This window comes from Dinoponera quadriceps, unplaced genomic scaffold (genome assembly GCF_001313825.1).
Source record: "Dinoponera quadriceps isolate SergipeBrazil2010 unplaced genomic scaffold, ASM131382v1 scaffold558, whole genome shotgun sequence".
Classification (NCBI taxonomy): domain Eukaryota; kingdom Metazoa; phylum Arthropoda; class Insecta; order Hymenoptera; family Formicidae; genus Dinoponera; species Dinoponera quadriceps.
The window spans coordinates 812,502-828,033 of record NW_014554665.1 but is presented as its reverse complement, the minus strand read 5'-3'; the positions used below and the strand labels follow the sequence as shown (position 1 = coordinate 828,033).

Genomic DNA, 15,532 nt, shown 5'->3' with positions numbered 1-15,532 from the left:
GGGGGGGGGGGGGGAGGCTTCTCAGCGGGGACGGTGCGAGGAAGCGTCGTCGAGCGAGAGTTCTCTGCGGTTCCTCGGACGGGTTGTCAACAGGCATATCGAAGTGGGAAAACGAACGATCCGGTCGATCCGCGAGCTTCCCTCTCGACGACGATTCTCTCGCGCGGCGGCGGGAGCCGTCTGTGTGTCTCTACGGCTCGTCGAAGGTACAGCCGGCGGCGAGGGTCGCCTCGACGAGGGGGTAGAGTCGCGGGACGGGTGAGGCGCGAAAGGGTACCCGGCGGTGGGGTGTGCAGGGTAGGTAGGTAGGAAGGTAGGTAGGAGGCGCGGGAGGGGGGTGGACAGAGGGGGGGATCGGGAGGGTGCATGAATCGCGGAGCGGGCGGATGGACGCGCGCTACGGACGCAAACGCTGAAATCAGCTCGGACGATCGATGCGATAAATGGATGCGTGCGATTGGTAGCCGGGAAAATCGATGATGAACAGGGGGGCATACCCTACCTACCTACCTACCTACCTAGCCGGCGAGAGCCGGCGAGCCAGCACGGCCGCGCCGCGCCGCGCCGGAGAGGATGGAGCAAAGACCGAAATATCGATTTTTAGGCCCCTACGCGGCGGTTCGTTCGATGCTCGTATCTGCCCCGTGCCCCGTGTCCGCGCGAAGCGCCTTTCAAAACACCGACGACGCGCGCGAGATACGCCGCGCTTCTCGCACGCAGCCTCGCCGTAGCCGACGTAGTAGCCGTTTCTCCTTGTCTCATTGTCATCTCGATTCGTCGCGATCGGGCCGATCGGCTCGCGAAATCGCGCCTACGAATACGCAATCGTGTGGGTCCTCGTAGCAACGTCATCGAGTGCGCCGATGTTCTCAGGTAAATCGGCTCGTGAAGGAAGACAGGGGAAGAGACAGCTTTCTCTCGCGCGTGCACATCCGCCGTTCGTCGCGATGACGATGATGATGATTCACGAGCGTCTCACGAGACGACGAGAGATAAGAGAGAGAGAGAGAGAGAGAGAGAGCATGTGATCGCGAGATCGGTCCTCGGGCGAGCGTGTGGACTCAGTGTGGATCCTCGTACAGAGAGAGAGAGAGAGAGAGAGAGTAACCCGGAGTGTTCCGCCCTAACCCGGCGTGTCAACTCGCGCCCTGAACATAGAAAAAGCTACCACCGTGAGAGTCAAGGGGAGAATCAACGACGAAGCGCGCGAGCTCGACGTCGGTGAAGAGAGAAAGAGAAAAAGAGGAAGGGTGCGGATGAAGGGTGTCGACTTGCTCGTCGGCAGCAGCGGGTGATTTTCCCGACTCGGGGTGACGTTTGGCACGCATCCCGAGTCCCCCGGGCGAGCTCGATTAACGAAAGCGCGCGGCGAGATAGCGCGAGATCGGCGAGTCGGCGGGAGTGATCGGCGCGCGAGTTATCACACGTTGCGACTTATCGCAACGCCACATTGATCTTTGTGTGTACGGGCGGGCCGCGAGGACGACGACGGAGTATATCGCCTCGAACGCGTGACCAAGGAAACATTTGACAGCTCGTCCCCGGAATGGAGGGCTAACGATCGGCCAGAGGGAGCGCTTCTCTCTCTCTCTCTCTCTCTACTTCCCTCCCCCCTTTCTCTCTCTCTCTCTCTCTGTCGGCCTCTGTCTCCGCGTGGATCCACCTGGCTAAAATCCATCCTCCGCCCGCTCCGTTCTAGATCGCCTCCTCGCAAGATCGTGCGATCGTAAGCTCGTGAAAGCCGGGGCGACCGGGTGAGAGAGAAAGAGAGAGCGTAGCTCGCCGTCGCGCGCGACCGCCTTTGCAGATAATTATCCGCAATCGCTGCTCGCGCGCGCGGGGCGATAGATCGATATAGATAGAAGTGCGCAAGACGGAGCAGCGATGAAAATGGGAGAATGCTGGTGTCGCGCGGTATATAACCCGGTGCCGGGGTAATCTCCATCGGATCGCGCCGATGACACGGGAATGTTGACACGTGAAACGTTTCCGCCGATTCGTCGCCGGTTCTCTCTCTCTCTCTCTCTCTCTTTCTGTAGAAGCGCGATCGCCGATTCAATCTTCCCGACCCGTCCGATTAACAAGACAACCCGCACCGACCGCGCTCGGCGCTAAATGCGCAGCGCCGACGATGACGACGACGTTGCTGTCGCGCGACTCTCGTACGCGCCGTGTTTGGTAATCGCAGACGTCGATTTCGTTTGATTCAGAAAAAATGGCCATCGCAGCGTCGGACTATCAGCTCAAGTGGCACAGCTATGGAGAGCATCTGCACAGCTCGGTGGCGACGCTGCTCCACTCGGAGTCCTTCGCTGACGTCTTGCTGGCTACGTCCTGCGGCCGGCACGTGGCCGCTCACCGATTCGTCCTGGCGGCCTGCTCGTCGTACCTCAGTCACATTTTCCAGACATGCCACTTCGGCGCGAACACCAATGCTCCGATAATCGTGGTTGGTACTTTCGGTTTCGACCACCCCGGGTCTTTCAGTAACCGAGTGTAATACGGTTAGCTCCGGGCGTTGTTATTATCTGTCGTCGTCAGAAAAGTCGGTAACTTGTAAATCTCAAGTTGAGTACTGAATACTCGGTTACTGATAAATAAAATTAAATATATAATCTGACTGTAAATACCGACTACGGTCGGATCTTGTATTTAAGATCGTCGTGAGTTTATCTTCAGGCGCCATCGGATCATATATAAATTTCATTGGCTACGATACACCCGACGATGAAACTCAAGACGGTCTTAAATGTAAGATCTATGATTAACGTATATTTGAGGAATTTTCTTAGTTCTCCGCGTTATCCGAGATACCGCCGTTCCTCTCTTTGCGTCACGTTACCGCGAAATTCGACACCTGAATTCCTGTGTGCCCCTGCAGGTGTTGCCCACCGAGATCGGATACCGCACGCTGAAGATCCTGATACAATACATGTACAGCGGGGAGGCGACCGTGGCGAACGATCAACTGGAGGGAGTGTTAAAAGCCGGCGATATCCTGCGTGTGCGCGGACTGTGGCGATCGAATACCGGCAGCAAGAAGGAGAACATACAGTCGAACAACCAGAAGATCGAGCGCGACAAGAGGGAGCCGTCGCAGTTGACCGGGCAGATACAAAAGATTAAGCTGATGCAACAGACCCAGGAGAAGGTGGTAGAGAATGCGCAACAAGCGGCCGCGGCTCAAAATAACGTACAGCCTCAGAAGCCGGTCGAGAGGAAGAGCAGCGAGAAAATCAGCGACGAGAAGGTGAACGAGTCTTCCGACTCGACGAAGAAGGTCCTGGAGGAGAACAAAAGTAACGAGCAGAACAAGAACAAGGAGAACGTCGAGGCGAACGGCAAGAAGAAGAAGGCTGTCAGCAGCGACGTCGAGTCGAACAAGACGAAAAGCGAAGGTGGCGAAAACGTGAGGCAGTTTTCTCTAGATTTAGATCAGAAATAATAACGGGAATAATAAAAGTGGAACTTCCGACTAAAGGTAAAGCTAACGCTCTTCCCCCCCTGCCCCCCTGCCCCTTCTCTTTCTTCCAGACCGAGCTGAATCTGGATCTGTTAGTGAAGGACGAGCCGATCGATTGGGAAGAGACGATCGATCCGTCGGAATCGCTCACGATAGACCATGAGATCGACATCAAACCGGTACGTGAAACAAGTACAACAACGAATCGTCCGATCGTTTCCTAACAGCAGCAAAGATCAAGCGAGTAACAACAAGTTTTATTCTTATTCTTCTACCCGCAGGAAATCGTGCACAGTGCGGACGAGGATGGAGAAATGGAGGAGGAGGAGTATACACCACTAACATGCGACATGTGCAGTCAAACGTTTAACAGGCCGTCGGATTGGGTGAGGCACATAGAATTCACGCACGCCGACATGACCGAGAATCGGAGGAAGAAACGGAAGGTACGCACACGTTTGTTCCGTGATACGACACGAATGATAACAGTGATACGAGACGACAGACACGCCTTGAAACGAGAAGGCACGTTTTCAGGACGACGTAAACGACGAGAGCAAAGACTTCCCGCCGTTGAAGTGCGATCTGTGCGGTAATATGTACTCCACGCCGCAGGAATGGGTACGTCATATACAAACGGAACACACGGAGGAGCAGCTGGCCTTGATGAACAATTCGGCGCCCCCTAAGCCGAAGAGGGTTCACAGTCACCAAAAGTTATGCAACATATGTCAAAAGGAATTCCCGAGCCACGCCTCGATGGTCATCCACCAGAGAACGCATACAGGAGAAAAGCCATTCCTCTGTTCCTACTGTAAAAAAGGCTTCAACGTAAAAAGCAATTTGCTGAGGCACCTAAGGACACTGCATGACAAATACGTACATCCTAGCTTGTACGGGAGTAACGGTAGCACGAATGCTTAAGTCCCCTCCTCACATTTCTTTCCGGCGCGTGTATGTTTCTGTTTGCATGGCTCAGTCGTGGAGAGAGAGAGAGAGAGAGAGAGAGATATCGTACAGTATCGTCGTTCTGTAAATTCAATATTATGTCTGTAGACTGACCGCGTATCTATACTGTATAACGTATTCGGATGCCAAATCGGTTTCACGTGATGAACGAACGAAGCGTCGAGGTCTGTGTGAGCCTCCACTGATAAATGCTGAGCGCATCTTAAAAACTTCACAATATGCATTTTGGAGAGAAATCTATACAAACTATTTTTTCTAAAGAGTAGTAATCGCGTTCTTTATACGATAATCTCCTCATTTTAACGATGTATAAAATATAATAGAGCTCCTCTCGTTAGTGACTTTCGATCCTTGAGTTTAAAAAACCAGAAAGCAATATCAGGGTTTTAATACCAAAGAGGCTGACTAATATTGCCAAAATGTCTCGTTTCGTCGGATCTTCTTTTTTTTCCTCCTCCTCTTTAATGTAGTGTGCACGCATATAAAGAATGTTACTTGTTTTATGTGGAAGTTTCGTTGGAGTATGAAAGACAAACGCTGAGTAACTTAACTACTTCTAGAGATCTGTCGAGGAGTGCTTGCGTGTAAAAAAATAATTCTATAGTATAAATCAATATTTAACGCGATTAATTATAATTATTGACTTAATTATTTAGCGATTATACGAAATCCAAACTATTTAAGATTTAACTGTATACTTCTAGGCTATTCCATCCATGATAGCCCTTTTATTCCCTCAGCTCGTAAGTTAATTATGTATTTTTATATTAAAGTAGCTTATACACAAATACGTATAAGAAATAAGATATTTGCATTAAGCAAAAATTTGGAATTTCGATTAGGCTAGGGTATATATATATATATATATATATATATAAGAGTAATATATAATTCAGAATTTATCAAATTTTTTGGAAATATATTGAGTTCTTCTTATATATAAAAGAGAAAACAATGCGATATTATCAAAATACTGTCACAGTCTCTGGAACAGTAACAATGTGAATATTGATTATATAAGAGGATGACACCATTTTGCTATACTAATCATCGTGTCATTCTACCTATGAATTTTAGTGTCAATTCTGCATTGCGCTAGCACTGTGACGAGCCAAATGACTTTTAAATGTAAAATTAAAGTAATATATTACCTTAAAAGTACTCTCTTAACTTTGCCTTACTTGTACCTCAAATACGAACATATCGGGATACTTGATTTTCTTATCAGAATATATATGAATGTATGGCAATTCTCTCTCTTCTTGGGATTACAGTGTCAAACCGATCTTTTCTTCGAACAAAATAAATATGGCGATATTAGAAGCATTAGACAAAATTTTATTTCAAATAATGTCACAGAAGTTTTTCCATGACATGGAAGATACTCTTGGTGGTTCCGGACCACCGAAGAGGAAGCGTATGAAAAAATTTGTCCGCCGGGAATTGAACCCGGAATCTCTAAGCAGACCGATGCGCTGTCTGCCACGTCACCGCTCGCGCTCATCAATTCACGCCCGGCCGTTCTCTCAATTTTCTTCCTCGTCGTCGATTTTAGGCGCCAGATAATACTTGATATGTCCAATATCGCCGATCTTGTATTCGCATACTAAAGGAACATCATCGGACATAGACAGTTGAACTTGATTACATAGAGGGCCGGCTTTCACGAAACAATTCAAGTAACGGCAAGCGAATGTTAATTTCAACGGTTCTTGCATGTCAATTACTACTGCTTCTTCCTCCTTATCCGCGTCCGTATTCTGCACTAATTTGATATTAGCTGCAAACGGAAAGAAGCAATACATATAACATTTATATAATAATTACATACATGTACATATATATTGCATTAATTACAAGCGTAATACGAATCTCAAAATTCTTAAATCAACTATATAAATCTCTGTGTACATCAATGCCTCGAACATATCTTACATTGCTTGTGTTTAGTTATAGACAGAGGCAGAATACGCCCTTATCAAGGATGAAAGTGTAAACAAAAGAAAGTATATACACAAGACTCGACCTTTGCTCAAAAGACCAGAAGATAAACGTTTCAACAATATATTAGACTATTTGAAATTACATTATCCAGTCAATTTCAGCATGAGAAAATGGTTAAGGGGACTGTAGATTGCAACAAAAACGTAAGTAGATGCGATACAGAAGGTATGCTGTGTCGTTACCTACTTGTATTGATTCCTAAAAGACGTGAGAAAACTTACCCGAGCCATAATCACCGGAGGCACTGAACTTTATTCCTTCCTTGCTGCAAGCGAAAGTTATGGATTCCCCGAACTGGCTTAGATCTCTGCATATGCGTGAAAATTCTCCAGACGGCATTTTGATTACACACGAGTACGACGTTTCCTAAATAAAAATGATTAAATATGAGCACTTGTATAATTGGAGTGAGATTATTTTTGTATAAAAAGGGCTTTACAGGTATGCCAAGGTGCTCTTGATCCATGTTAATAAGTTTCATCTCATATTCGGCGAGCTTGTCCTTGTTAGGCGACTCAAATATAAAAGTAATAGACTCAGGATTGTCCCATGCTCTCAGAGTCACTGTGTCTTCTGCACCGGCGCATCGCAGAATCTTTGACATGCTGAAAAACACAAAATATTGTTTGTCATCCAAATTACTTCAATGATTTAGCCAAGGATTGATTAGTCTCTCTAGAATTATTTTTCTAATAATATTTTCCATATTTCCCCGTTATTTTCTTTTTCTTCAAATTCTAAGTATACACATACCGCACGACCAATGTTCAGTCACAGAAATATAAAAATTTATGATACTTCTACAACACATTAGTTAACGATAATAATTAATATGTTGCTGACAAGAGAATAATGATTGAACTCTCGGGGTGTGTCAAAGGGATTTCGAAACGCTTAATAATTAGGTCTACCGGAAAGTTCTGTCCGTTTTCAAATTAAAAGAAAATAATACATTAATTAATATTTACTGAACAATATAATTCCCATCGTTACTAATGACTTCTTCCTAGTGTGATGGTAATTTGTGGATTCCATTTCTGTAGAATAACTCATCTTTGGAGGCGGAAAACTGTCCTTATCGGACAGAATTTTCCGGTAGACCTAACAAATTCTAAGAAATGTTTATATGCAAAAACTAAATGGATATAAATCCTTCTTTCTGTAAAGTACAAACGCTTTGTTCTGTGCTTTTTAAAAAGTGCAGAAAGTGCAAACTACAGAGAACACAGATCCCATGCGTTCTTTGTTCGAACGCTTCCTCGACCGTCTCGGAGCGCATAACCTCGAAATCGGTGAGAAGCTTCTTTAGACTCACCAACTGATGCTCATGCCCATCGAGAGGTTCCGATCGCAACGGTACTTGTCGAAACCGTCACTCCTGAGATTTAAGGAGACCAACGAGACGTGCGCACTGTCCATCGCCTGAACCTGAATTCCCGAGTCGGAACATTCGAACGTAGCTTCAGTCAAAAGATCTTTCACCGCGTCCAACACCTTCTTCAGGATCGCGCTTTGCACCAAACGTGCCTCGAACATCGTGCCGTCTGACGTATGTTGACCAATTTGACAATTTCGAGGAAATCGGTGGACGAGAAAACCGGGTCTATGCTAGCGCGAAGCGATGCAACAAGTATACTCACGGCTTCTTTTTCGGATGGTGCATTGCCCGCGCTCTGGCGAACGTTGCGATCGGAGCGGAAGTAGATGGCGCTCGTGAACTGTCAAAGGCGCATCCGGTGTTCAAACATCGTGGAGATAAATCCATATTCAGACAGAACAAATGCCTGTAAGAGATGTCTTAAAGGCATCCAAAAGGCGTTTTATTTTTTTTTTAGATATCTTTCAGACGTCTTTAAGAGATCTTTTGAACATTTCTTCTACCTGGCATGCATTTCCTTTCAATTCTACTTCTTCCTTTTCCCTTTAGTGCCCGTTAAAATATCTATCTCGAGAGTGGAAAATGCATAACACGATGGACAAGACGAATCTCTGTTTGTGATTTACGATGCAGTACGTAAAAAAAAACGAAATTTTTTCTTTTTAATTCACTGTTGTGTAGCACATGAGTTGCTTATAGGATAATAAATGTTTATATTTCTGCAATATATGACAAGGTTCTCTCTCTCTCTCTCTCTCTCTCTCTCTCTCTAATTCGCTAATTATAATTGACATTGATTTGTGAATTTGTATTTAGAACTAGGAGCTTCAGACGCACGCAATAATAACCGTTTGCTCGGCTCCGTGAGTTGTTCGTAGACCTCATTATCGAAAGAAGATATCGAATAAAATAAAAATCAAATCAACACAGATTGATTACTACAAAGAATACATAAAATAATAATTTTAATGATACAATAGCTTATTACATCATTCCTGGTTTACATAAACGCATCTAAGCCTTATATTCAAGTTTATTGGAAACAATAATTACAAAATGCTTAAGACTCCCAAATTGGTAAGTGGCAAGAACAGTAGGAGGATGAATTATATAATGGAAAAAAAGTGAGAAAAGGAGAGAAATATAGAATGAAGATGAACAAAAGAATGCGAGAAAAAAGAAAAAAGTAGTGAGAGAAAACAGAAAAATGCAAGGCAGAGAAGGCGACGTTGATTACAATTATATTTTTCGTTAATATTACGTAACTATATCGTTTGATTTCCTTAAAAATTATAAATTGATATATATATATATATTTTTTTTTTAATGTGTGTATATATATACACACACACAACTGCTTATTAAGATGTATATGTATAAAACGAATTAAGTGAATGAGTAAAATGGATGGTTTTTCGTCTAATGCACATTTCTAATGTATAATATTTGTCAGTACTTAATTCTAAAACACATCTTTTGGAGGGCTGCATCAACTAAAATATTGTTATTATATCCAATAGCGCGCGCCTGTGATGTTCTGGTAATATAAAAATTTTATAGGTATTGGCATAGACTGTGAAACATAAAAGACACTTTCTGTTTTGTTGTCCAACGTTGGTTGTATAAGATTTGCTACATAAACCAGAAAGAGTATCGGTGTCCAATATTATACTAACAAGTGCGAATGACATGCGACAAAACCAATTGATTTCGATATAAGCGAAAAAAAGAATGGCGTGATTTCTCGCTTTTGACGGCACGATTCAACTTCAACTCAGCGATGAGATAAATTGCAGACAAGAGCCTTAATTAGAATAATGCTTACACTATATAATATTTAAATACATGCAGTCTTATTCGTTACGTTACATAATAACTACACCTAATATGTACACATTAAGTATGAGACAACTTTTCAGGGGGGAGCGGCGTGATTACGAATATTGCAACGCGGTAATCTCTCTCGTTTAATTCTTCAAGAAACCAATATCACCGGTCATATTCTCCAACTCGCTGAACATTTCGTCGAGATGCTGAAACAAAAGAATGTCACATATCAGACATATACATAATCGATTTTAAGTAAATATAAATTTATTAACGCGATATGCATACTCACATCGGTCGGTTCATCCTTGTCATTTTGCGCTACCTTATCTTGCGGCTTATCATTGAATGTTATATTCCCGTCATCGTCGATATCTTCACCCTCGTCATCCTGTTCAAAGTCCTCATCATCATCAGAATCATCCGGCTCGTCGTCATCATCGTCATCGTCATCGTCGTCGTCATCGTCATCGTCGTCGTCATCGTCGTCATCGTCCGACTGCATGTTACACGACATATCCATCTCATCGTAATCTACCGGTTCCTCTTTGATTTCGGTTAGTATTACCGTTTCGGCGAGAAACGTTTCTGCCTCCGGTGGGCAAGGTGGCGGAGCCTCTGACGCTGAAGGTATCTGAGGAGGTTGCGAGGTCTGAAAAGACGAGACTGGTGTGTACTGAAATGCAACAACCAGCGCGCAACCGAAATTATCTTTTTGAAATTCGGAATTTCATTGGTTTCACATGATCAGTTGAAAAGCCTTTAGAATCTATAAATGTTTTAATATTGTTTGAGTTCAACCGTAAATTTTGTTTCTCTCGATTATTGAAATGTTCGTAAATAAAATCAATTTTAGTTAAACATGGTGTATCAAACAGCCAATATCAGGCAGAAATGGTTCTCCTTCCAAAGTAAGATTCCATACCCAGGGTTGTTGTTGCTGTTCCTGTACCGTTTTAGCCGATGTAATCGAAGTTGGTAACGGGGAGGAATGAGAATTAGCGTTTTGTTCCGGGGCTTGCGACATCGGTTTGCTAATTTGCGCCTTGCTGGAGTTATCCTGTAACCGCGTCTCCGCGTCAGTCTCTTTGTTTGCCGACGGTTTGTCGGCGTGATTGATCTTGTCCTCCTTCTTCACCTGACTCCCGTCCTCCTTCGCTTTCTTAACACCGTGCTTAGGCTCAACATGATTCGCCTTCTGCTCCTTCTTCACTTGCGCGGCGTTATTGAGCTTCTTAAATTCCTCCTTGACTTTCTTTACGTTAGGCTTGGGCTCGCCCGGAAGACAAGTGTTACCTCGCTGCCGTCTAAATCTAACGATAATGCTCCTCGTGTCCCACATTAGGTCGTGCGCCTGTTTGTAAGCTGATATCGACTCGTCTACGCTATTGTACCTTATGAAAGCGTATCTGTAACGAATAATGTGGAAATATTGCTACAAGAATGAAATCGTCCGACGATAATCTATACTTGTATGTTCGGAGTTAAAGAACCAATTGAGCTTACAAAAGTATCTCAGGAATCTTGAAATTTGTGAGATTTACGCATATTCTACAACTGGGAACCGACGGAACCAACACATTGATCCTTTCCCTTCCGAAAGATACGCACAGAACAGTCTAATTAGCTATTGGTAATCAACAACTCAATGACTCACCGAGTATTCCTCATCTTCTGCGCGTATCCCACATCTACTCGCGTAGCTGTCGGAAATTTACTCTTCACCTCGTTCACGTTAACGGACTCGGGCAGATTGCCTATGTATAAAGTATAAGGATCTATCTCCTCGGGCATCGGGTTGTCCTCGTCCCTCAACGATTTTCTCTCGACCTTCAGATGCCCCGTGCCAAACGCAATTTTCTCCAGCTCCTTTATAGCATCGTCTATATTTACATTTTCCGCCATCTGAATGAAACAATATCTCGGCCCGCTCGGGCTTTGGAAGTGTATGTTTTGTATGCCGGAATGAAACAATCTAACGATGTCCTTGTTCAGATCTGGATCGGGGAATTTAATGATCAAGCTCTGCGCTTTCACCGTCTTATTGTATTCGTTTTCAGTCTTAAGGGCTCTCTCCGCGTCCTCTCTGTTCCAAGGTCTGCTGGGATAGCTCTGGGACATCGGTTTCCTCTGCTTATTCTTCTTCACTACAACTTCCTCCTGAAAGAGAAGAAAAGACACGCTCGATCAGAGCTTTCCGTAATGAAACATCGTGCACGAACGACACTCACCGGCGCGATTTTCTCATCCTGGTCCTCCGTCTCTTCGCCGTGCCTGCTCGTCACGATTCCCGTTGGGAGAGGAGGTATAGGATGATTGGGTAGAGGGACGGTCATGTGATTTATGATAACGTCATTCGCTGTGGTGGTGTAATTATTTCTCTGCCAGTCTAAACCGAGACCGCTCGTCAGCGTTGGATTAAAGTACGCGGTCTGTTCGAACTGATTCTGCGATTGCCCGACCCTCGCCGGCCGTCTGTTTTTACGATGAAAGTTATTCCTCTGGCCGTACATGTAGTTCCTATTGTAAGAGAATCTCTCGCGCCGCACGTAGTTACCTCTTAGAGGCATCTCCCTTTGAAACGTGCTAGTGATCTCGCGCGGAGTCGGGGACGGTAAGGGGGACGTTTGCGTGGCTATCCAGTGCCAGGGATTGTGTGCGTGTGTCCAGGTCGAGATTGGGGTTACTTGGGAAGGCACTGGTCCGAATACGTGAGGCTGGGGCGGGACTCCGCTCGGCGGTGGCATAGCGGGCAGAGGCGGCTGTCCTGGCAGGGGCTGTGCGATGGTGGAAGGCGAAGTACTCGACGACGAGTAATTGGCGTACGAGGATGCCTCGAAGCTGTAGTTCATTGATTCCTGTTTGACGAAGGTCCGTTTGCATTCACTGTTGTCTTCCTCGGCCTTTAGCTTCAGCTGCGAAGAGAGAGAGAGAGAAGGAGAAGAGAGAGAGAGAGTCATGAATTAAAACGGGGAGAACGCAGCGGATCCGTCGGTTCCGCGAACGAGCACGAGGATAACGCATCAGGGCGATTGACGAGTTAACCTAGAATACGATCCGTTGTTTATCGCGGCGCGCTTCGTCAGCGAGTAGCGGCGCGTCGCGAGGCCCGTGCGGGGAGAAACCGGAGACAATTACCGTGCGCTTCATATTGCAGAGACACGTATATCGGCGTGCGGTGCGCGTCCTCCTCACATGGAAGCGGCAGCGTTTCCCGAGTTACAACGTAAACACATCGTACACAGCGCGTAGGTGGACAGGGATACCAATCTCTCTTTCTCGGTCGCGCGCGCGCGACGATTTTTGCAGGAAATAAATAAACAAGAACGACCCTGACCCCGCGGCGGCGATACGTCGCGGAATTAGCGCGTTATGCAATTCGTCGGCGATCCCTCTCCTTTTGCGCGCTCCGTCCGCCGGCGTTTCTTTCTTTCTCAACCTATCGATCCTGCGTGCCAGACGGACACGACGTCGTAGGTGAGCGCTCCAACGGCTGTCGCCGGCGGACTGAACGGAGAGGAGCCCCGCCGCTCCGACCTTTTATATCGCGAGACGAGACGACGACGGTTCCGTATTTACCGCGCACGCGGGAACGTGCGTTCGAATCTTCCACTTACGCGCGATGAGCTTCGCGTTCTATCGTTCCCTCCCCGCTGCTCCCTGGAGTTCTCCTCCGGACAGCAACGTCCGACGATCGACGTTTTTAATCGAACTCGCGTGGGCTGTGAGGGGAAACCGACACGCGTTGATCGGCGAACTCGGGACGACGAGCGAGAGGATGAACTTACATGCGAGAGTTTCCGTGGCTGCGCTCAGCTCCCTCCCTGGCCGAACTCCTCGATGTTTTGTCATGCTTTTCTTTTGATACGACGACGCCGCCGCGCGTATCGCGATACACGCTCATTATCTTCGCTCGCTTTCAAAACAATACATATGGATATAGGTTAGACGGCTCCTCTCACTCCGGATGTGCGCGGGTGACCCGACACCGGGAACAGTCAACGACTCGCTCGCAGTCAACAACACCGCGATTTCATTTCGAAGGTCGTGACTGCAACTGCAACGAACAAAGCGCAATCTGGCCCCGAAAAGTGGCCGAAAAAGGCGCGTCGTACGAAAAAGAAGCGTGGCGGCGCTGGCCGCGCTCCGCTGCCGAAGGTAGCCGAAGAGACAGTCGAAGACGGGGAGCCGAACGTGACGGTTTCGAGGCCGCCGCAGGTTACACCATTGGAGCGCCCGCAGCGAAGGGACATGGCTACGAGCACCACGGAGGAAATCGAGGTGCGTATCTTCGATGATGGGGGAGAACGATCGTTGTGCCGCGTGGATCGATCACCGCTCCGATGGCTCTTCGATTCCGACGACGAAAGGGGATGTTCGCGCAACAGCATGCTCCCGTTTTTCGAACACTTTCCACATTCTTTCCCTCCCACCGACCGCCGCTCCGACGTGCCGTAGAAAGTATCCTAGAAATGCGAAAGTTGCCGAACGATCTCGCCCGTGTTTGCGAAAATACCTATAATAATGGCGGTGGCCGTCGGTCGGCGTTTACAAAATATGCGTCCCGTTTCCGCACCGTTCGTCCGTTCGTACGTCGCGAAAACACACGTGCGTGTCGCGAGATACCGCGACGGAGCCGGGAATCGGAGAGGAGGGATCACGAGGACGTATAGGTTATGCGCGACGACCAGCTGAACGCGAGACACGCGTTTCGGGCGACTCTCGAAAGCAGCAACGTGGTCGCCTCGTAAGACCGATAGCGTGAACGTTGCTCGCAGGAAGTCGATCGAAAGCAGACGGAGGCGGTGAATTCCGGTGAATTTCCGCCCGAATACCTGATCAAGCATCCGCTGCAGAACAGTTGGACTCTGTGGTATTACGAGCCTGACAGGAACAAGCCGTGGGAGGAGAGCCAGCGGGAAATAACGAGCTTCGATACGGCCGAGGATTTCTGGAGGTAACTATATCTATTATCTTCTTTTCTCGCAGATACATCTACGGTAGGCGGAGTCTTTATGATTTGTGAGAATTTGAAGAGAAGAAAAAAAAAATGTTTTGTTTCTGCAGTTTATACAACCATATAAAGACGGCATCCGAATTGAGGCAAGGTTGTGATTATAGCATGTTTAAACAAGGGATCCGACCCATGTGGGAAGACGATCAGAATAAATGCGGCGGACGATGGCTGATAAATCTAGAGAAGAAGCAACGTTCTACGGATCTAGATAATTTTTGGTTAGAAATTTTACTCTGCATGATCGGGGAAGCCTTCAACGAGTACTCGGACGATGTATGTGGAGCTGTAGTAAATATTAGGCCAAAAGGAGATAAACTTGGTGTTTGGACCTCGAACGCAAATAGTGAAGATAGTGTTATGGAAATTGGGTGAGTTGAGGTATCTTGTAAGGCGCGACATTTCCGAATCCTTTCACCGGATCCTTGTTGATACGTTTTTTTTTGTTTACAGCCGCAAACTGAAGGAAAGATTGAGGATCACACCTAAAATGTCTATGGGATATCAAGCGCACAAGGATACCATGGTCAAAGCTGGGAGTCAAACAAAAAATACCTATACGCTTTAAATATTTTTCTTTTTCTTTTTTATTTTAATACTTATATGTTAAATAAACTCAAAATTTATATATATCATCCCTACATTGTCCAGTAAGATATTAATCTCAAAAACTAGTGGATAATGATACACATTAATTGTTTGAAGCATAAGTTTTGCATCATACTGAAGAAATTTAAATATTTTCGAGATCATGTCATATCGCCATTATCGTTGTCTTTCCGTAACAATGAAATTAGGCGGAGAAACTGAATGAGTTAAATTATTGATATTAATAATTTGACATGTGTAATATACAAACTTATATTGAGTGGAGTTC

At 46.1% G+C, this 15,532-nt stretch overlaps 4 protein-coding genes across 10 annotated transcripts in view; 2 read left to right on the top strand and 2 right to left on the bottom strand.

Moving 5' to 3' along the window:
* LOC106740695 (zinc finger and BTB domain-containing protein 14) overlaps nt 1-5,277 on the top strand; it is a 7,434-nt gene extending 2,157 nt beyond the window's left edge. Inside the window, exons 1-6 of one of the 4 annotated variants that reach the window (XM_014611978.1) lie at nt 583-873; nt 2,211-2,449; nt 2,882-3,409; nt 3,535-3,642; nt 3,745-3,909; nt 4,001-5,277. In XM_014611978.1, the coding sequence (XP_014467464.1) occupies nt 864-873; nt 2,211-2,449; nt 2,882-3,409; nt 3,535-3,642; nt 3,745-3,909; nt 4,001-4,387 (1,437 nt within the window). In that variant the 5' untranslated portion in view covers nt 583-863 and the 3' untranslated portion in view covers nt 4,388-5,277. Of the gene's footprint in view, nt 1-582; nt 874-1,704; nt 1,727-2,210; nt 2,450-2,881; nt 3,410-3,534; nt 3,643-3,744; nt 3,910-4,000 lie in introns of those variants that run through there. The other 3 variants (XM_014611979.1, XM_014611980.1, XM_014611977.1) reach the window with 3 other exon arrangements.
* Nucleotides 5,278-5,749: 472 nt separating this feature from the next.
* On the bottom strand, nt 5,750-8,116 carry LOC106740697 (proliferating cell nuclear antigen). The gene is made up of 4 exons (XM_014611984.1): nt 7,752-8,116; nt 6,876-7,041; nt 6,658-6,802; nt 5,750-6,212 (listed from the first exon to the last, which is right to left on the bottom strand). Exons 1-4 carry the CDS (start codon nt 7,970-7,972, stop codon nt 5,959-5,961), a joined length of 786 nt encoding a protein of 261 aa, XP_014467470.1. The 5' UTR covers nt 7,973-8,116; the 3' UTR covers nt 5,750-5,958.
* Nucleotides 8,117-8,762: 646 nt separating this feature from the next.
* On the bottom strand, nt 8,763-13,717 carry LOC106740717 (uncharacterized protein DDB_G0284459-like). Of its 4 annotated transcripts, none has more exons than XM_014612035.1 (6): nt 13,430-13,717; nt 11,873-12,556; nt 11,299-11,801; nt 10,567-11,050; nt 9,934-10,293; nt 8,763-9,847 (listed from the first exon to the last, which is right to left on the bottom strand). In XM_014612035.1, exons 2-6 carry the CDS (start codon nt 12,491-12,493, stop codon nt 9,782-9,784), a joined length of 2,034 nt encoding a protein of 677 aa, XP_014467521.1. In that variant the 5' UTR covers nt 12,494-12,556; nt 13,430-13,717; the 3' UTR covers nt 8,763-9,781. The 4 variants fall into 4 exon arrangements, with proteins under 4 accessions (XP_014467521.1, XP_014467522.1, XP_014467520.1 ...); XM_014612036.1 differs by lacking the exon at nt 13,430-13,717 and adding an exon at nt 13,259-13,410; XM_014612034.1 differs by lacking the exon at nt 13,430-13,717 and adding an exon at nt 12,780-13,230.
* LOC106740668 (eukaryotic translation initiation factor 4E-like) lies at nt 13,623-15,290 on the top strand (the record flags this gene model as incomplete). The annotated part of the gene is made up of 4 exons (XM_014611932.1): nt 13,623-13,922; nt 14,420-14,598; nt 14,709-15,026; nt 15,109-15,290. Coding segments are annotated over 4 exons (912 nt in total), but the record flags the coding sequence as incomplete, so codon positions are not given.
* Nucleotides 15,291-15,532: the final 242 nt, after the last annotated feature.